Consider the following 22408-nt stretch of genomic DNA (forward strand, 5'->3'; position numbering starts at 1 on the left):
TATTTTCGAGTTCAGTTCATGCGTCCTTCTTGAAGGTTCCTTTCAAGGCTTTAATTCAGGTGTCCTTCTTGAAAGGTCCCAGACTGGTAGCTCGCCGTCAGAAGAAATAGTTCCTTTTTTCCATCCAGAGGAAAAAACCTGACCTAAATTGGTCACACAAAAAAAACATGAGGTAGAAATAACAGAAAAAGCTTGGCAGTCAGTTTTTTTCATTCAACCTCAAGTTAGCTCATATTTAGTGCACTTCAAATGTTCACATTTTAGCAACAGTCAAAAATAATCAAAGTGATCAAAATCAAATGGTTAACCATGGTTTCTTTTGTCTGATTTTCTCAGAAACTCTTTCCTAAATCACAAAAGGTTATACTTAAAGTAAAGGGGAAATACAGATTCAAAACAATAATGGCTGATTTGGCTTTAAAAAACAGATGATCAAAATAAGTAAATCCCCAAAAAGATCAAAACTAAACAAACACAAATGTCTAGGCTGGAAAAACCCAAGAGAAATAAAAATAAAAACAGACTGGTTTGTCAGAACACTTTTCAATCCTCAGCAGTACTTTCCAAAATCACACTAGCTTAGCATTAGCATTAAGCCATTGCTGTACTGTTATTGCCGTTAGCCACGGTAAAATAAAACTCACCGAAGAGCATGTATGAATGATTTTGTCCTGACACAGCAGAGATGTGCAGTTCCAAAGGTTCGATCAGAGCACGTCCGACCGCAGCAAGTGCAGCAGTACCAGCAGCAGGATGAGGAAGCCGGAAGTGGTCTGGTGACCTGGTTGTTTATAGAGGAAGTGCTCTCCAAAAAAAAAGCACAGCAGGTGGTGCATATTCCACTAATGAGTGTCACATGTTGGGGTTACAGAAGGAAACAATAACCAAATAAAGATTTGTTGAAAGGTTGAAAGGAACGTTTTTGAGGCTTTCATGGTTTTTAATGAGACATCATATATTTTGAAACTGTTTATAAAACAGGACGTTTACAATCTTTCCATTAACAACAATGAATACTACATTTAATTATTGAAATAATATTAATATTTGTGAATTAATTTTCCATAAATGTTAATACGTCTGAGGCACAAAAAGGGGGAATGTAAAGTTAAAGATTATTCCAATTTCTGAGGTTTCTCCAAAAAAATCTTGGAATATGAACATGGGAACAATAAACGTTCCAGTTTCCATCCATCCATCCATCTTCCTGACCCCTTTGTCCCTTTCGGGGTCGCGGGGTGCCGGAGCCTAACCCGGCTGCTGATGGGCGAAGGCGGGGTACACCCTGGACAGGTCGCCAGTCTGTCATAGGGCCTCAATCACACATCCATTCACTCCCACGGGCAATTTAGAGTCACCAACCAACCTATAAAGCATGTTTTTGGACGGTGGGAGGAAGCCGGAGTCCCCGGTGAAAACCCACGCATGCACGGGGAGAACATGCAAACTCCACACAGAAAGGTCCCAGCCGGGAGTCGAAGCGGGTTCTTCTCACTGTGAGGCAAGAGCGCTAACCACTGCGCCACCGTGCAGCCCCGTTCCAGTTTCATCATCCAAATTACAAAAAATGTGCAGTTTAACACAATCTGCTTTCAAGAAATTCAGCAAAAGGACAGATTTTATTCATTTGTTTGAAATGGGATCCTTAGATTTTTGTTAAAATAGATCATTTAATAAACTTCAAATGGCTCTAATTATTGTAGATTGTCCATAGATTGACTTTATAGAGACAATTGTCACATCCAGATCTGCAACTTTGTTTTTTTTTTTTTTTTACTAACTACACTACAGAACAAGACTTGAAATTATGAAACAGAGTTTTTGAACAAACAGAAAAGGAATTAAATTACAAACAAACAAAACTAATAAAATGAATACAGATCTGAGCAGAGTGAGGCAAAGAACAAAAACATGTTTTCACATTACTACAAAAGGGAAGTTTTAGTTCATCATACATTGTTCTTATTTTTGGTTCCTTGAGGAGCTTCAGCAATTCTAAATATAGTTTGAATTTGTTATTAAATATTCTACATTTTGGGGGAGTCTTTATACATTTATATTTGTGACAAATGATTACATTTACAGGATGACATTTCTTCTCATTTATTTTCTAATATGATGTCAAATATGATGAGGTTTGATGGAAATGTTGTGGGAAAATCTCTCCCTGCCAATTACAGTATGTGGTTCTTCCCAAAATATTTGTATTTGGGACAAAAATAAATTAAATTAAGAGCTGTGTGGTTTCTATTTACTTTTCATATAATGGTGGCTCATACAAACATATAATTTAGTATTTCACAATGCGTTTCTTTACATTAAGAATAAATAGGAATTTTATATATCAACTTCTAAATATATTTAGTATATCTTGATCAAATTTATGTAAAATGTTATCTTTTATTAGGTTTCTGACATACATATTGTACTTTGGGGTCCTTGTTATTATTGATATTAATTAGATTTTTTAAATCTAATATTTAAACATTTTATGATTCCTTTGCAAAACATAACATCTTATTATAACTGTACTTGCAATCCCCTGTATGTTGTGTTTCTTTATTGTTCCATGTCTTCAGTTCTGAAAATAAAGTTATAAAAACTAACTAAATAAATAAATGACTCAATGGGCTACCCAATCACCCAACAGTTTCAAATTGTGTTAAAACTGTCAACCAGCCCGAGTAATAAAGTTTTAGAAAAAAAATGGCACAAAAGGGAAGTCACGTAATACCTGTGCGCGTGATTAGGGCGTGGTTAGGGAAAGGGGATCGGGTACTGACACCCAATCCCCTTTCCCTAACCACGCCCTAATCACTGACCTGTACAGACTAGCAAGGCAGAGAGATCGAGATGGGAAGGACATGCAGCAGGTTAGGGTGATCAAGGATAGGAATGGTAATGTGGTGACAGGTGTCAGTGGTGTAATGGAAAGATGGAAAGAATACTTTGAAGAGTTGATGAATGAAGAGAATGAGAGAGAACAAAGAGTAGAAGAGGTGACGGTTGTGGAGCAGGAAGTAAGAAAGATTAGTAAAGGTGAAGTGAGAGGGGCTTTGAAGAGGATGAAGAGTGGAAAGGCTCTTGGTCCTGATGATATACCTGTGGAGGTATGGAAGTGTCTAGGAGAGATGGCAGTGGAGTTTTTGACCGGGTTGTTCAACAGGATCTTAGGTGGTGAGAAGATGCCTGAGGAATGGAGGAGAAGTGTGATGGTGCCCATTTTTAAGAATAAGGGAGATGTGCAGAGTTGTGGTAACTACAGAGGAATAAAGCTGATGAGCCATACAATGAAGGTGTGGGAAAGAGTAGTGGAAGCCAGACTAAGAGCAGAAGTGAACATTTGTGAGCAGCAGTATGGTTTCATGCCAAGAAAGAGCACTACAGATGCAACATTTGCTTTGAGGATGTTGATAGAGAAGTACAGAGAAGGTCAGAGAGAGCTCCACTGTGTCTTTGTAGATCTGGAGAAAGCTTATGACAGAGTGCCCAGAGAGGAACTATGGTATTGTATGAGGAAGTCTGGAGTGACAGAGAAGTATGTCCGAGCAGTGCAGGACATGTATGAGGGCTGTAAGACAGTGGTGAGGTGTGCTGTAGGGGTGACAGAGGAGTTCAAGGTGGAGGTGGGATTACATCAGGGATCAGCTCTGAGCCCCTTCCTGTTTGCAATGGTGATGGACAGACTGACGGATGAGGTTAGACAGGAATCACCATGGACTATGATGTTTGCAGATGATATTGTGATTTGTAGTGAGAGCAGGGAACAGGTGGAGGTGGAGTTAGAGAGGTGGAGGTTTGCCCTGGAAAGGAGAGGAATGAAGGTTAGCCGCAGTAAGACAGAGTACATGTGTGTGAATGAGAGGAACCAGAGTGGAAGAGTGAGGTTACAGGGAGAAGAGATAAAGAAGGTGGAGGAGTTTAAGTATTTAGGGTCAACAGTACAGAGTAATGGAGAGTGTGGAAAAGAAGTGAAGAGGAGAGTGCAAGCAGGTTGGAATGGGTGGAGAAAAGTGTCAGGTGTGATGTGTGACAGAAGAGTTTCAGCACAAATGAAAGGAAAGGTGTACAAGACTGTGGTGAGACCAGCCATGTTGTTTGGACTAGAAACAGTGGGACTGAAGAAAAGACAGGAAGCAGAGCTGGAGGTAGCAGAGATGAAGATGCTGAGGTTCTCTTTGGGAGTGACCAGGATGGATAGGATCAGGAATGAATACATCAGAGGGACAGCACATGTTAGAGGTTTTGGAGATAAAGTCAGAGAGGCCAGACTGAGATGGTTTGGACATGTTCAGAGGAGAGACAGTGAATATATTGGTAGAAGGATGCTGAGTCTAGAGCTGCCAGGAAAGAGGTCTAGAGGAAGACCAAAGAGGAGGTTTATGGATGCAGTGAATGAAGACATGAAGGTGGCTGGTGTTAGAGTGGAGGATGCTGAAGACAGGCTTAGATGGAGGAAACTGATTGGCTGTGGCGACCCCTGAAGGGAAAAGCCCAAAGGAAAAGAAGAAGAAGTTATTAATACCCCGATGTTAACTTGACCTTATTTCTAACTTGTATAATTTTGACCAAACATTTTTATGGAGAGTAAAATATTGAAAGTTATTTAAAGTTTAAGTTGATTTATTCTGGAATAATATTCCTGCTTTTTATTATTCATAATTATGTTAAAAAGTTACAGTTTTAAAAATTGTCATTCTGTTAGCTTCCGGGACTAGTTTGGCATTTATTATACCAAATGATAGTGACTTATTGTGTGAGTTGGTTTGTCTTTATTTGCAAAATTATAATTTAATGGAAACTGTGTTATTGCGAAATTGTGTTTTTTTTCTGCATTTTTAGAACTTCGATTAAGTTTTGCACATCTGTGTAATAGAAAGGCAGAAGATTTCCCATTCGTTGTTAAAATTATAATTTTTCTTTTTTCTGACATGTTTTTTAAAAAGTTGCGATTTTAAAGTTTTAAATTTGTCTTTCTGCTAGCTTTTTGGACTACTTTGGAATTTACTAAGATTTTTTTAGGCTGTTTGGGGTTTAGCTAATATTTCAGTTACAATGCCAGCTGTTTTGACTTACCGGTAATTAAAGTAGTCATCCACGGTCATCCACCATAAAACCACACTAGAAGAAAAGTCAAATTTTCGGCGCTCATGGAATTTTCACTACTATCTTCTTTTTTTCTTTTTATCAAATGGCGGGTGAAATCGTTTTTAAATTAAATGCTGTAAAAATATTTTGTTAGTTGATTTCATCCTCCTTTTATCTAGTTCTTTTCAACTGAACTTTAGTTTTCTGATGCTTCAACACTTTGCATACAAAATTTAAAAAATGGAAAAAAGTGTTTTGATTTTTTTGGTTCTTTATTTCTTGTATTTAGGATGCTTTTTGCAGTTGTTTGCAATCACAGAAATCTTGGAAGGAGTTTAATGAATGTCTTATCATTATTTATATCTTAAAGATTTCTCAATAAGATGGGAAATGTACTTCTTTTGGGAAATAAAACAAGCACAATGACCTTTTTTTTAGCTTTATTAAAATTTACAGAACGTGCTGTTATTTAATTGTTGTTTTCATGCTATTGCTGTGTTTTTATGCTTTTATTTATGCACTGTGAGTAGACCTTGAGTGCCAAGAAAGGCGCCATATAAATAAAATGTGTTATTATTATTATTATTAAGGCATACAGAATTCTCGGAGCAGTGCCACAAACATAAGGCATGTGAACCATAAAGTAACAGTCACATGTGGGTACAACATTATGATGAATCCAAATGGCACTCACAAGAAGAGAATAAAGAAAAAATAAAAACGTTAAAATAAAGAAATAAACAAGAATTAAAGCCGCAAGCGGCGTTGGATGGCCCGCAGTCGCTACCCGCCCTCGTCAACCACTTCCTCGCCGCCCTGTCCCTCACCGCCCTCTCCCTCGCAGCCCGCTCATACGCACCAACGCCGCGCTCACTGTCCGTGGTCAGGTCAGATTGGAATGGATGAACAGGGTCTGGAGCTTTTCAGGAGCAGGTAGTCATGGCTGTAAGGCTGAGACGTTCCGGCAAGGCTGTGATGCAGGAGCTGGTTTAAATAGGCACAGTCACAGGTGACAGAAATCAGGGGAAGATTACCTTGAGGGGGTGGAGCAGGGCAGGCATGACAATAAAGTGTGCATCTGGGATTGTTTTATTAAGTCAATCCCCACAGTTTAACTTAACTTAATTTAAAAGCTAGAATCAAAACAGTGAAAAAAAGAAAAACAAACATTGAACAAACAAAAAAGTCCAAAGCACATAACCTCAGACCTGAATTCTATTTCTACAGAGAAATAGATTTTAAAGTCAGAATTCTGACATTAAAGTCAAAATTCTGACTTTAATGTCAGAATTTTTCATGGGCTTTTTTTTCAGTGGTCTTAATCCTCTTCCGTACACTTGTTACTTTAACTTTAAATTATATTATTTTTTCGATTATTATTAAAAAATTAAAAAAACAGATTCCGAATCGTTTTTGTATAATAGACGATGAATATAATGATTATTGTGGTTGTGATTAAGATGTTATTGTGTTTTTATATAATTTCATATTTCTACTTTGCACAGTGTCCTTGAGTGTTTTGAAACATGCTTTCAAATAAAAGGCATTATTATTAATTTTATATCTCCCACCCCTAGGTCTTATGAGTTGATTACTACATTTTTTAATCTAATAATGGGATTTTTTTGTATTAATGTCATTTGTGTCATGGGTTTATATAATAATATACCTGACATCACCCATAGAAAATGCCTTTCCTGCGGCTCCAGTGAAATAAAGCCAATTAAGTTGCTATATATCTGCAAAATGAGGGCCATCGTTTGGAGCCAGATGACAGAGATTGGTCCCAGTCATGTTTTTAGGGCAACTATTGTTGGCAATCAGGAGTCAGCATTTTGGGAGTCCACACCCCTTCTACTGAAAGCAACTCGGGTGAATCTGTCAATCAAATGTTTGAGGGGGCCAGCAGGCACCACATGTTTTTACTGAAGGATCTGATTTGTTTAGTTCATAACTTGAATAACTTACACTACAGAAAAAAAATATCACGAGCAGAACTTAGGAATAGGAAGAAGATGTTAAGAAAAATGTACCACGGTAAGAATGGTTGTAAATGACTGAGTAATAACTGTTCATTTCTATATAGTTATTTATTTTTTATCTGTTAAAAGCTTTAAAACGTATTTTATTGGACATCTAAACGTTTCCAACAATTAGATAGCTACAAGTAGATGTATAATAGCTCTCCATGTGAAGATATCTTTCAGATCATTATTGGTTGACAGACATTTGTAAAAATTTGATTTAAATCTCCCTCTTTGTGTATTCCTTAAAATAGGTTCATTTTGAGGTGAAATGTTTACATTTTACTCTGTAAATGTCAACATTTTACTGACAAAAGCTGAACAACATTTTTTTTTAAATTTGTACTTTCTATTTAGTAATTTTTTTTTATTATTTTGTTGTTTGCAATGATGATTTATTTGAACCAGATTGTTATTTTCTTCAGCATTATAAATATTTCTTTGTGTGTTCCTGCAGGTGAGTCTGCTGTGGTTCAGACTCAGCAGACTGTGATGGCAGCAGCTGGAGGAGAAGCTCATCTCAGCTGTCAGCTCTCACAACCTAAAGACGTCTCTGAAATCACATGGAAGAAAATCGTATCTGGAACTGGGGAAAACGTTGCATTCAACAGCCAGTTTTATGGAGAAAGAGTGGTTTCTAAATTCAGAGGAAGAGTCCAGATCAGCAGCTCTGGAGTGCAGAACAGCTCCATAGTGGTGAGGAACGTTTCAGAGGAGGATGAAGGATGTTTCCTCTGTTTGTTCAACGCATTCCCTGAAGGAGCTCTGAAAGGAAGAACGTGTCTCCTAGTCTACGGTAAGACGCTGGCTGCACGTCAGCGTGACTCCTCCACGCGTGTTCCTCACACGTGTTTCTCTGCAGAGCTGGATCAACCGCTGCTGCACGTCCGAGCTTCAGCTGCAGGGTCCGTCATCAGCTGTTCAGCTACAGGCAGACCTCCCCCCAACGTCACCCTGACGGTGGGACAGCAACACCTCCACTCCTACAACTGCACCGTCAGCGTGAACGCCAACAGCACCTTTACCGTCACCGCCGCCGCTGTGCTGCCCGGTCCGGGCTCCACAAACACTCAGGTTGGATGTTCAGCTGCAGTCTTCTCTGGTCCTCAGCTGACGGCGTCTGTGCTCCTTCCTGGTGAGAAAGAATCTCTAAACTTTAGGATCTGGTGACGGATTCTTGGTGGTTCTGATGTTTGGGTTTCTTCCATCAGCTTTGAGCGTGAAATCAGCATCTGTTCACAGTCGAGACAGTAAGTTCAGACTCTCATCATGTTGGTGCGTCTTTGGTTTGGATCATCATCTGATGAAGTTTCTGTTTTCTGAAGGATTGGCTTTAAATATTGCAGCAGTCATGGTGGGATTGATTCTCTCCTCTGCTCTGATCTTCTACATCTGGAGACGTCATTGACAGAAAAGGTATTTCTGTCAATCAGCACTGATGGAAAACTGAGTCTGTTTGTGTGTTTCTGAGGGTTTTTATTGTCTTTTAGATAATTTTGGGGAATGCTGGACGCACAAAGTAAGATTCTATCATTAGTAACTTGCACAGATGTTTCTCACTTTCTAGTCTTGAAATGTTTATTAAGTTTCCATCTTAACATCAGTTTCATTTTGTTTTGTTTTAGGTTTAATTTTGTAGCAAAACTGAACAACACACAAAGACGGAAGAGAGATTGAACAAAGGATTCAAATGTATTTTTATTTATTTTTTATACAAACATCTGTTTGGTTGAAACTTGAAAATTCAAATATTTGAACAACTTTTTATTTGAAAATGTATATAGTGTAAATTAAAAGGTGTTTCCAGGTTTTTCTTCTTCAGTTGTTGACTTTCACACTTTCTTAGTTGACCACTAGAGGTCACTGTAACACTAAACATTAGAAGGACCTGAAATACTCCAGAATAAGCCCTTTTTTTATTTGAATTTTTGGTCTTAACTGAAAAAAACACTGAGAGAAAGAAAATGAGTTCAGCTGTAGGAACTTTTAATTATAACAATAAATTAATTTCTACTTTTTTAAACCTAAGTTTGAATTAAAGCTTTTAGTGAGAATTGATATGATGGAAATCAGTTTATTAAAACTTTTCTTTATTTTAAAGAAAAAAGTTGAATCAAAAGGAGATTTTTATAGTGATCTGAATAATGATTTAAGAAAGAATATGTACAAAATAAGTAAACTTTAGGAGCTCAAAGCCAAAATACTGAGATTCTTGAGTCGCCTGAATGCAACACAGAAATGATTCAAGTTTCCTGGTTAAGAAAAAACTTTAAATCAGTGACAGAGACAAGGATTTTCAATTCAAATGTTTTTAAATTTGTACAATAGATAAATTACATACATGGAGAAAAGTAATCAGATTATATTAATTCCAATTATACACAAATTTATAAGTAATCTGTTCAAGGTTTAAGGTTTAAATATTTTTAACTTTGCAAAATGTAAAAGGTTTTCTCACAAAACCCTATACTGAAACACTGATATGAATGGTCACATCTTTGAAGAAAGTGAGTATTATTTTCCTTTACAGGCCCTTTTATTTATTTATTTTAATGAAAAAAGGGTAAAGTAAAATGACTTTCAATAGTTTTGTCTCTGTTTTTCCTTTAAAAATTCTGTATTTATATTCTTTTTAAAATATATTCTTAGAATCATTCACAAAATAAGAGTCCTCTGTTTCTACGTTTAGTTTTTCATGGAATTTAATGTAATTATGAACAGTTAAAATTTTATTTAAATTAAAAATGTTCTTTTACTTACAAAAGCACATTTAAAGTAAATGATATCAAGATTCAAGATCAGCTTTATTTATCCCTGCAGGGAAATTTTGTTGTAGAAGCGGCAAAATAATAAGGAAAAACACAAAGATGAAAATAAACACAAGAGTTAAAAGTTGGTAAATAAAACAGAACAATCTGCTTAAAGAGTTGTTCCCACCCCGTTTTACAACACCTTATGTTGAGCGTATTAGCGTATGAATATACAAATTCAAATGACCTTCTGTATAACACCAATGCACAAAAGACTTTCTTTTTATTGATCATTTCAAACCTCGTAAAGATTCATCAGAGATCTTGTATGTTTTGTTAAATGCATGTAAACTTTTGCTTTGTTTTGAACTGTCATTCCATAAATCCACACCACAAATTGATCAGCATATTTTCTATTTTTAGCAATACTTTAGTTGTTTTTCTCCATCTCTATCCTTGAACATTTGTTGTTTACTGGACATAAATTGTTTCTTACTTTAAACATAATGAATGCAGTTTTAAGTTTCTCTAGTTCCCATAATTTCAATAAACCCTCCTTTAAAAACTCTATTTGTATGTATCCCATAATCCACCCCATGAACTAATCAAATACATTTTTAATAAGATGTACAGAGATTGTAAATGAGTTTAATAAGTATTTACCCAAACTTTAACACTGTACTGTAAATATAGCAGTAATATTGATGAATAAATTAGTAAACGTGCTTTATGAGTGATTGTATGACATGTGATTTTTTTTTAAATTGAACCAATAAGGCTTCCGTACTACAGGCTTTTACTTTGTAAAATAAGAAATATGAAAACTACAAAACAAATACCACGCAGTATTTTTTTTTTTTTACTGTTTGATGAAATGTCATGATTTATTTAAATGCGTAATTTGATCCAACAGTAGTTCCCGCTCAGACTCCTGGTCGTAGTTTTTGCACTTCCGCCCTCCACCAGCAAGAGTCGCTGTTTCTTCTGGTTTGCTGGAGGCGTTAATCAGATTTAGCTTAAAAGCTTTGTCTGATGGCCATAGACTGTATATAAGAATTTACAGTCAATGCTGTTGGAGGAGCGGCCTCAGTCTGAAGCAACCTGCAGCTCTGTAACCATCATCTCTGTAGGCCCTAAGGTCACACCAGTCGAATGCATCATCCAGATGAATTTTCATGACAAAACAGATGTGACTTGTGTGGCAGTTTTCAACCTAGATCGTTTGAAAATCCCACAATGGTCCCGAAAAACACTTGAAGCTGACCAAAGTCATGATAAATAAACTTTATTGAAAAGAAGACACTGTTTTAAGTTTACAAGTCAGAAATAATTAAAGAGATCTGGACAGTTATAAAGGTATCATCCATCCTTGTATCCATCAGAACTTACTGAATTTCTTTCAGGGTCACCGTGTTACTGGAGCTAACAAAATACTATCTGGAGAAGGTGGGCTACACCTTCATCATGTTGTCAGGCTGTTGCAGGACCACATTTTATAGCAGAGCTGGTTAGGTTAATATTTCAGACAAATTGTATATTTTGTGTTGCACGCACCAAATTTAGCATGGATGTCCCTTAGAATTCCATCCTTAGAAAAAGCATGTTAGAAACCAGAATAAATGGCCTCCGTTTGTGAAGGTGACAGCCATGCACTCAGAAAGTATTCAATGTCTATTTACCCCAGTCGCAACAATTTATCTAGTCTTTAAACTTGAGGTGTACCTACAGTATTACAGTATATAATAGAAAATATATTTTAAAAAATACATGATATATTTATAAATTCTTCTTCTTTTCCTTTCGGCTTTTCCCTTCAGGGGTCGCCACAGTGAATCAGTTTCCTCCATCTAAGCCTGTCTTCAGCATCCTCCACTCTAACACCAGCCACCTTCATGTCTTCATTCACTGCATCCATAAACCTCCTCTTTGGTCTTCCTCTAGACCTCTTTCCTGGCAGCTCTAGACTCAGCATCCTTCTACCAATATATTCACTGTCTCTCCTCTGAACATGTCCAAACCATCTCAGTCTGGCCTCTCTGACTTTATCTCCAAAACCTCTAACATGTGCTGTCCCTCTGATGTATTCATTCCTGATCCTATCCATCCTGGTCACTCCCAAAGAGAACCTCAGCATCTTCATCTCTGCTACCTCCAGCTCTGCTTCCTGTCTTTTCTTCAGTCCCACTGTTTCTAGTCCAAACAACATGGCTGGTCTCACCACAGTCTTGTACACCTTTCCTTTCATTTGTGCTGAAACTCTTCTGTCACACATCACACCTGACACTTTTCTCCACCCATTCCAACCTGCTTGCACTCTCCTCTTCACTTCTTTTCCACACTCTCCATTACTCTGTACTGTTGACCCTAAATACTTAAACTCCTCCACCTTCTTTATCTCTTCTCCCTGTAACCTCACTCTTCCACTCTGGTTCCTCTCATTCACACACATGTACTCTGTCTTACTGCGGCTAACCTTCATTCCTCTCCTTTCCAGGGCAAACCTCCACCTCTCTAACTCCACCTCCACCTGTTCCCTGCTCTCACTACAAATCACAATATCATCTGCAAACATCATAGTCCATGGTGATTCCTGTCTAACCTCATCCGTCAGTCTGTCCATCACCATTGCAAACAGGAAGGGGCTCAGAGCTGATCCCTGATGTAATCCCACCTCCACCTTGAACTCCTCTGTCACCCCTACAGCACACCTCACCACTGTCTTACAGCCCTCATACATGTCCTGCACTGCTCGGACATACTTCTCTGTCACTCCAGACTTCCTCATACAATACCATAGTTCCTCTCTGGGCACTCTGTCATAAGCTTTCTCCAGATCTACAAAGACACAGTGGAGCTCTCTCTGACCTTCTCTGTACTTCTCTATCAACATCCTCAAAGCAAATGTTGCATCTGTAGTGCTCTTTCTTGGCATGAAACCATACTGCTGCTCACAAATGTTCACTTCTGCTCTTAGTCTGGCTTCCACTACTCTTTCCCACACCTTCATTGTATGGCTCATCAGCTTTATTCCTCTGTAGTTACCACAACTCTGCACATCTCCCTTATTCTTAAAAATGGGCACCATCACACTTCTCCTCCATTCCTCAGGCATCTTCTCACCACCTAAGATCCTGTTGAACAACCCGGTCAAAAACTCCACTGCCATCTCTCCTAGACACTTCCATACCTCCACAGGTATATCATCAGGACCAAGAGCCTTTCCACTCTTCATCCTCTTCAAAGCCCCTCTCACTTCACCTTTACTAATCTTTCTTACTTCCTGCTCCACAACCGTCACCTCTTCTACTCTTTGTTCTCTCTCATTCTCTTCATTCATCAACTCTTCAAAGTATTCTTTCCATCTTTCCATTACACCACTGACACCTGTCACCACATTACCATTCCTATCCTTGATCACCCTAACCTGCTGCATGTCCTTCCCATCTCGATCTCTCTGCCTTGCTAGTCTGTACAGGTCAGTCTCTCCCTCCTTACTACCCAACCTAGCGTACAAGTCATCATAAGCTCTTTGTTTGGCCTTTGACACCTCTACTTTCACCTTACGCTGCATCTCCCTGTACTCCTGTCTACTCTCCTCAGTCCTCTCAGTGTCCCACTTCTTCTTAGCTAGTCTCTTACTCCGTATACACTCCTGCACCTCCTCATTCCACCACCAAGTCTCCTTATCAACTCTCTTTCCTGATGACACACCAAGTACACTCCTACCTGTCTCCCTGATCACATTAGCTGTAGTTATCCAGTCATCTGGGAGTACCTCCTGACCACCCAGAGCCTGTTTCAACTGTTTATTAAAAGTCATGCAACAATCTTCTTTTTTCAGCTTCCACCAGTTTGTCCTCTTCTCTGCCTTTGCCCTCTCTTTCTTCATCTTCTTCACCACCAGAGTCATCCTACACACCACCATCCTGTGCTGTCTGGAAACACTCTCACCAACCACTACTTTACAGTCACTGATCTCCTTCAGATTACACCGTCTACACAAGATGTAGTCTATCTGTGTGCTTCTACCTCCACTCTTATAGGTCACTCTATGTTCCTGTCTCTTCTCAAAGAATGTATTCACTATCGCCATTTCCATCTTTTTTGCAAAATCAACCACCATCTGTCCTTCTACATTCCTCTCCTGGATACCAAACCTGCCCATCACCTCCTCATCACCTCGGTTTCCTGCACCAACATGACCATTGAAATCTGCACCAATGACAACTCTCTCATTTCCAGGGATGCTCATCATCACTTCATCAAGATCCAACCAGAACTTCTCCTTCTCTTCCAGCTCACATCCTACCTGTGGGGCATACCCACTAACAACATTGAACATGACACCCTCCATTTCTATCTTCAGACTCATCACTCTATCTGACACTCTTTTTACCTCCACAACACTCCTAACAAACTCCTCCTTTAGGATAACTCCTACTCCATTTCTCTTCCCATCTCCACCATGATAGAACAACTTGAACCCTGCTCCTAAACTTCTAGCCTTGCTACCTTTCCACCTGGTCTCCTGGACACACAGTATGTCTACCTTTCTCCTCTGCATCATGTCCACTAACTCTCTACCCTTTCCTGTCATAGTTCCAACATTCAAAGTCCCAACTCTCAGTCCAACACTAGTGACTTTCCTCTTCTCTCTCTCCCTACGAACCCGCCTTCCTCCTCTCCTTCTTCCACCAACAGTAGTCCAATTTCCACCGGCACCCTGTCGGTGAACAGCACCGATGGCGGTCGTTGTTAACCCGGGCCTCGACCGATCCGGTATGGATTTCGTAGGTCTGATTCGCATATTTGATTTGGCAAGATTTTACGTCGGATGCCCTTCCTGACACAACCCTCTGTATTTATCCGGGCTTGGGACCGGCACAATGAGACCCTGGCTTGGGCCCCCTCGTGGCTACATTATCGGGTCATTAATAACAATAAATTAAAATGATCTGGAGGGCCGGATAGAATTACCTGGAGGGCCGGATCCGGCCCCCGAGCCTTGACTTTTACATGTGCAAAATACCCTTTATATATAAAATTGATATGAAATTATTACGCCATCTTGAGGGGCAGGGCACATGTCAAAACGAGTTTGATGAATGGTGTAGGGTCCAAAGTCACCTGTCAAAATTAGTTTGAAGGAAAGAATATTCCTTATCTCTGTCTGATTTAATTAAATCTTATTTGAATCCCACAATCTAATTAAGGACAGATGCTGCATGATTCATTAAAAGTTAAATAAATAATCATCTTTATTGTCTTTATTTTTAGTTTAAATTAACTTAACTGAATTTAGAAACCACTCTTTCTCCATACTGCTGGCTGTACGATCCAATGTTTTCCTCAGTTCCAGATACGATTTTCTGCCACGAGATTTGAAGGACGTCTTTAGGTTGTGAGAGCTGACAGCTGAGATGAGCTTCTCCTCGTGCTCCACCGAGGTGAAGTTAGTTGGATATTGAATATTCTACAGACATTCGCTCTGGTCATGGTTAGGGACCGTCAACAAATATATATTTTTTAAAATAACTTTTTTAAAAATATATATTTAACAAATTATTGGACCAAATTGGTCCAAATCACTCTAGAATAAAAGTAGCTTAGATCTATCGGGGTCAGCAACTTAGATTTGGATGCTTTTTGTATTTTTAATCAATATTTAACTGTAAATTTTCCCGTTTTTCTTCAATAGCTTGTAATTAGACCTAATTGGTCCAAATCAGTCTATAATAATAAAAGTGTCTTAGATCTATCGGGATCAGCAACTTAGATTTGGATGTTTTTTGTATTTTTAATTAATTTTTTACTGTAAATTTTCACGTTTTTCTTCAATGGCTTTTACGTTTCTATACCTAACTGGTCCAAATGACTCTAGAATAATAAAAGTAACTTAGATCTATAGGGGTCAGCAACTTACAAAAGGACTCCAAAATGAATCTAAGTTGCTGACCCCAGCACAGACATCAAACAGTTATACAAACGTATAACTGTTCAGGCCGTTGAGTTTTCAATGCTTCCAGCTTCACACAGGTTTAACTTTATTCTTCTTCCCCAGGGAACAAATGTATAAGAAAATAAGGTTCCTACCCTTTTACATCACCCGATCTTACAAATACCATACAGTAATAAAGTCAATAAAAGAATAAATAAACATTATATCAAATATTGAGAAATACATGAATAAATAAAATAAAATAATTTGAATGTATTAAAACAACCCAAATAAATAAATAAGAAGGAAAAATATACTAGATTGAATAAACTGAAAAATTATCTAAAAGTTTCAAAGCATTTTAATTTTTTATTCTTTGAATCGTTTCTGAAAAAACAAAAGGTTGGGACTTATTAAAAAAAACACATTTGTAAATGAATAATTTCCCTAAAATGATAAAATTACAAAAAACAAAAACAGTGGTTAGCGCTCTTGCCTCACAGCGAGAAGGCCCCGGTTCAAATCCCGGCTGGGACCTTTCTGTGTGGAGTTTGCATGTTCTCCCCGTGCATGCGTGGGTTTTCACCGGGGACTCCGGCTTCCTCCCACCGTCCAAAAACATGCTTCATAGGTTAATTGGTGACTCTAAATTGCCCCTAGGTGTGAATGTGAGAGTGAATGTGTGTGTGATTGAGGCCCTGCGACAGACTGGCGACCTGTCCAGGGTGTACCCCGCCTTCGCCCTTCAGTAGCCGGGATAGGCTCCGGCACCCCCGCGACCCCAAAAGGGACGAAGCGGTCAAGAAGATGGATGGATGAAGGAATTGTGTTTTTTGTTGAAATCCAATCATCGTTTTGACATAATAGGCATACATTATCATGTATATTAAATCTTAATTTTAAAAATTATTTACATGAATATATGTTATTGTTTTAAAATTGATTTCTTTTATTTTGGGAGGTAAGGAATATGAAAAAAAAGAATGTTCTGATAAGTGACATGTCTGTTTGTCACTTGGTCCTACAAAAACTGCTGGTGTCGTGCAAAAGAAGTTAGTCTTTCTATTTCAACCAACCCTGCTGTAGCATTATTAGAATGGAGGTGCACGTTCATAATATGTTCTATTCTGACACTAGTGAGGGTTTATCTTTATTCTTTACGGTGGTTGTTTGTAGTTTTTTTTTTTTCTTTCACATTTTTGACGGTTTTGTCTCGCAAAGGTTGCATGTTTCTTATTAACTAATTAGTTAGTTTAATATGGGTCTAACTCATTATAATATATTTATAAAAGCATACAGCGCTGTGTGTAAAAGCTCTGTTTGCATGTCTGTGAGAAGCAATGGTGTTTTTATAAATTAGAAATGGTAGATGGCGTATACTTGTAGGGCTCTTTCTCTCCTTCGGGGCCCAAAGCGCTTCACAGTCAGACCCATTCACCCATTCACACACACATTCACACACTGGTGGAGGCTCCGCTGCTGAACACTGGCGCCAACCTCCCACCAGAGGCAATTTGGGATTAGGTGTCTTCCCCAATTACACTTCGACACTTGGGCGGGCAAGGCGGGAGTCAGACCGCCGACCGCCCGCACCACGGCCGCCACCAGAAAGACAAAGTGATGATTTTTGAAGCTCTGTTCATGGGTCATTCTATAAATGGAGGACATTTTACATCATACCCATCAAATTTCTAGAAAAATCCATGTATATAATAGTAAATGTGCTTGTCCTGAGACCGAAAAACTAAGAGAAAAGAGAACTTGAAAATATGCTGCTCACCAAAATTAAAGGAGCACTTTAAAGAAAGCCAGTAGATACATCAGATCTCAATATGAAGTTGGATATCTATACAAATACTAACAGGGCAGTGTCTTAGGAACAAAAGGATGCCAAGTCTTTTCATGGAAATAACAGTTTTCAGCCTACAGAGGCTCAATTGTGTAGACACAATTTCTTATGGTAGTCCTAATGGAGAATGCTTGCAGCCACTACCTCAATGGGATCCCTTAACAAAAAGTAGTTTATTTAAAGACTCACTCCAATGAAACTGGTGTTTTCAACATGTTCATGTTGCATTTTTCTAATAATGGAAGAAAAATTTAAGCTTAAAATTGCATTTCTGAATATTTGTTTATTCAAGTAGTAGACAGTAGACAGAAAAATGCCACTGATAAAAGCTTGTTTGTGTTACGAGAACCTACAACGGGAAGACACAAGCTCTGCTTCGCAGCATTCTGATGTATCCACTTCCCGATAAATAGATCAATGAACGTCTTTGTTTTCCTCGTCTGAGCTGGAATCTGGATCCATACAGTCCGGCCGGATAACTCTAAGAGTGATCACCATTTTTATTGCATCAATGAAACATCAAAGCCTGAAGAAAAAAATTACAGGTATAGTTCTAGGAATTACTTAGGACAGGAGTGTTAAACTCAATCGCACAAGGAGCCAAAATCCAAAACACACATTAAGTTGCGGGTCGAACAGGATAAACATTTAATTAACACTCTAAAACTACATTTTTAAAAATTTTAAACTGTAACTGTTTAACATAATTATGAACTAGATATATAACATTACCTGTGATAATGCTAGTGTGAATGCTGTAAGCTGAATTTGGCTGCTGAAGATGCTGAAATTGATAGCTAAAAACACTGAAGCTAATAGTCAGCTAAAACGTTAGCAAAAATGCCAAATTAGCCTAAAAAAAACTTAGGTTAGACAAAACAGCTAGCATGTAGCTGAAATATTAGTTTAACTCCAAAATAGCCTAAAAAGTCTTAGTAAATACCAAAATAATCCAAAAAGCTAACAGAATGCCAATTTAAAAAAAATGTAAAACTGTAACCGTTTAACATAATTATAAATAATAATAAGGCAGGAATATTATTCCAGAATAAATCAACTTAAACCTTCAATAACTTTCAACATTTTACTCTCCATAAAATTATATTTTGTGAAAATTATACAAGTTAAAAATGAGTGCAAGATAACATCGGGTCATTAATAACAATAAAATAAAATGATCTGGAGGGCCGGATCCGGCCCCCGGGCCTTGACTTTGACACACGTGACTTAGGAGCACAGATCAGCCTCTTAGCATTGTTAGTTAAAAAAAACAGCCCCGCAGAAAATACTGGGTGCAGAGATTGAGTTTTTAAGTTATCAATTGTTTCTTTGGTAAAAACATGTTGGTTTGGTAATTTGATTACTACAAAAAAGAGAGAAATTTGTTTTATTGTCAGCGACAAAGAAGGCTTGCTTATGTATTTTTTATAGTTTATTAGTGAAAAAGTTTTTTGGAAAAAAAGAAACACTAATTACAATCAAACAACGCTGTTGCTTAAAGTCAGCAAAAGAAAATTATATACATGACAAATTTGCTGCTTTGCCCCAGAGCTGAACTGCTGTTAACTTATCCACTAGGTCGTAGCAGCTGTCAATTTATTAATACAAACCAGCATTTTCATCGCCTATTTGTGCCACAACAAAATGCGGTTTTGGACTTTGAACTTTCTAGAACGGCGTTTGGGATGCCTTTTTTTATATGCATAAAACGCTGTCTTTATGCCCGACTTGGGACAACACAAAACAGTGTAAATCACATGCTACTCTGACAACATGCGTTAAAAACTGTTTTTTTAATGGCCAAAACACTGATCTTTACGGCGTTTTCCCAAGCAATTTATGATATCTTTTGCTTGCCATAAAAATGAATGTGTAACAAGCTGTGTAAAAAATGAGTTTAACTAAGGTAGAAAACAAATCTTAAAATCAATTCAATTAAAACCAGCAGGTACAGATGAAATAGATTGAAATTAGTAACTAGTGTTATTGCTTTGCCAGTATGATACTTAATTAATTTAAGTTTAGGAAAATGTATTTGGAAAATATCAAAAAATGTACATTTGTTAAAAACTGTGAGGAGCCTTTCTCTGGTGAGAAACATATTTTTTATGATTAATTTAATTTTACTTTAGTGAAGATAGTCTATCAACATGCTTATAAGAAAGGACATTCTCCAACAGCTCTAGCTCAGATTACTGATGATGGGACAAATGAAATGGAAGATAAAATAATTGTTGTATCTGTATTGTTAGGTTTAAGTGCAGCATTTTATTTAGATGATAACTGATATATTAAACAGTTATGGATTTGAAAGTTCTGTTTGATTTGAATAGATTAAAAGTTATATTGATAGCAGATCATTTATTTAATGGAAGTTACTCAGAGAAACAAAAGTTATGTTGTGGGGTACCACAGGGCAGCTGCTTAGGGCCACTTTCATTTTCAATTCTAACAAATTACTTACCTTTTGTTTTGAAACATGCTAGTATCACTTCATGCAGATAATTTTACGGTCTATATCTCTCTATATGCAGACCATCTGAGTCAAGATCTTAATGAAAATAAGTTGGTCATTAATGTGGAAAAAAACTAAATTCGCAATGTTGGGATCAAAATATGTATTGAAGGATTCATCTTTTCTTCATCTGTCAGTGAATGGGAGTTTAATTGAACAAATAATTGAGGTGAAACTACGTGGGGTTATCGTGGATGTGGAATAATCACTTTAAGCAAATATTGTGTAAAATGGAAAGCAGTATGGCTATGGTCACACAGTGTCAAAAATATATGACAGGTAGTATTAAAAAGATATTGGTTAGTTCTGTCACACTTTGACTACTATGCAACTCTTTGGTCAAATACAACAGAGTTTAATCTAAATAAATTATAAATAGCTCAAAGCAAAGCAGCTTGACTTGTACTAAATAGTCCTTTTGTCCGTTTGTTGTTTTAATTGTAATTGCCTTATTGTCATAAGAATTTTGTTTCCATTCTTGTGAAGAATGCATTACATGTAAATCTGTTTATGTATTGCATTTGTGGCTTTAGGAAGATGTGACCACAGGAAGAATTTCTACTGGCATGTCCAGTGGGTAACGGGTTATTGGTAGAAGGATCCTGAATCTAGAGCTGCCAGGAAAGAGGTCTAGAGGTAGACCAAAGAGGAGGTTTATGGATGCAGTGAATGAAGACATGAAGGTGGCTGGTGTTAGAGTGGAGGATGCTGAAGACAGGCTTAGATGGAGGAAACTGATTCGCTGTGGCGACCCCTAAAGGGAAAAGTCGAAAAGAAAAGAAGAAGATGTCCAGTGGCTAACGGGGATCCTTAAATATAAGTATTAAAAAAACTTGTGTAGTGACATGAGCATTCTGGATGTTGATGCTCGAAATTGGGGTTGACATGTTCGAATTGTGGCGAGCCAAAGGGGTCAATAATTGTCAGGAAAAGCACCGTAAAAAATGACGTATTGTTCATGAAAAACATTGCTTTTAATGTATGTTTTAAAGCTAGCATATAAATCTTGTGTTGTCCCAGAAAAGGCATATAAAGCATTGTTTTTCATAGCCAATACAACATTTTTTACTGCGCTTTTCCTGGCGATTATTGACCCCTTTGGTTTGCCATATTGCGTAGACTTTTAGCTGCGTGTGGCGTATTCAAGAACCAGCTATATGCGGTTTCATGAATTTGAAATTTAGAATTTCCATGTCTTTCAATCAGTTAAAAACTAAAGCACAAAATGGTTGAAACAATTCATGTATTGATAATGAATTTGATTTAGCTTTTAATTTTTAAATGATTTTTAGAAAAGTGCTTGAATACAACCAATTAAATATTTTATATTTTGATTCCAATGAGAGATAATTTGATACAATAGTGGAAGAGTGAGGTTACAGGGAGAAGAGATAAAGAAGGTGGAGGAGTTTAAGTATTTAGGGTCAACAGTACAGAGTAATGGAGAGTGTGGAAAAGAAGTGAAGAGGAGAGTGCAAGCAGGTTGGAATGGGTGGAGAAAAGTGTCAGGTGTGATGTGTGACAGAAGAGTTTCAGCACAAATGAAAGGAAAGGTGTACAAGACTGTGGTGAGACCAGCCATGTTGTTTGGACTAGAAACAGTGGGACTGAAGAAAAGACAGGAAGCAGAGCTGGAGGTAGCAGAGATGAAGATGCTGAGGTTCTCTTTGGGAGTGACCAGGATGGATAGGATCAGGAATGAATCCATCAGAGGGACAGCACATGTTAGAGGTTTTGGAGATAAAGTCAGAGAGGCCAGACTGAGATGGTTTGGACATGTTCAGAGTAGAGACAGTGAATATATCGGTAGAAGGATGCTGAGTCTAGAGCTGCAGGAAAGAGGTCTAGAGGTCTCCTTCCTTTATTTGTTTATGTACTTTTGCTTAAAACTTGATTTTTATCATGTACCTTTCTAAAATAAATGTAAAACATCTTTATCAAATGATCTTAAAATTTATACAATAATATTATGAGTTTTATTATTATTTCTATCATCAAAAAGACAACTTTTTGGGTGATGGTGGACTAATTATGACAGTTTTTAATCAAATGGAACGTGGAACAGTTAGATAAAAGGATTAAAATATAATTTAATCATAAACCATTTATTTATTTATTGGATTATATAAAAGAGATTATAACTTTATTGATCCCACAAAAGCAAAAAAAAAGTTATTGTTTAGTGACTTCATAATGCTCTGAAATTAAAAAAAATGCTTAAATCATTGCGGTAATCGCTTTTAT

At 37.5% G+C, this 22408-nt stretch overlaps 1 protein-coding gene across 2 annotated transcripts; it reads left to right on the top strand.

The window, feature by feature from the left end:
• Positions 1-6829: 6829 nt before the first annotated feature.
• LOC112138388 (OX-2 membrane glycoprotein-like) lies at positions 6830-8634 on the top strand. 2 transcript variants are annotated; one of them, XM_036210708.1, is made up of 5 exons: positions 6830-7908; positions 7975-8247; positions 8324-8362; positions 8438-8528; positions 8603-8622. In XM_036210708.1, the coding sequence occupies exons 1-4, from the start codon at positions 7500-7502 to the stop codon at positions 8518-8520; spliced, it is 804 nt and encodes a 267-aa protein (XP_036066601.1). In that variant the 5' UTR covers positions 6830-7499; the 3' UTR covers positions 8521-8528; positions 8603-8622. The 2 variants fall into 2 exon arrangements, with proteins under 2 accessions (XP_036066601.1, XP_024116717.2); XM_024260949.2 differs by having other exon boundaries at positions 8438-8634.
• The last annotated feature ends 13774 nt before the right edge of the window (positions 8635-22408 follow it).

This window comes from Oryzias melastigma, unplaced genomic scaffold, assembly GCF_002922805.2.
Source record: "Oryzias melastigma strain HK-1 unplaced genomic scaffold, ASM292280v2 sc00160, whole genome shotgun sequence".
Lineage (NCBI taxonomy): Eukaryota > Metazoa > Chordata > Actinopteri > Beloniformes > Adrianichthyidae > Oryzias > Oryzias melastigma.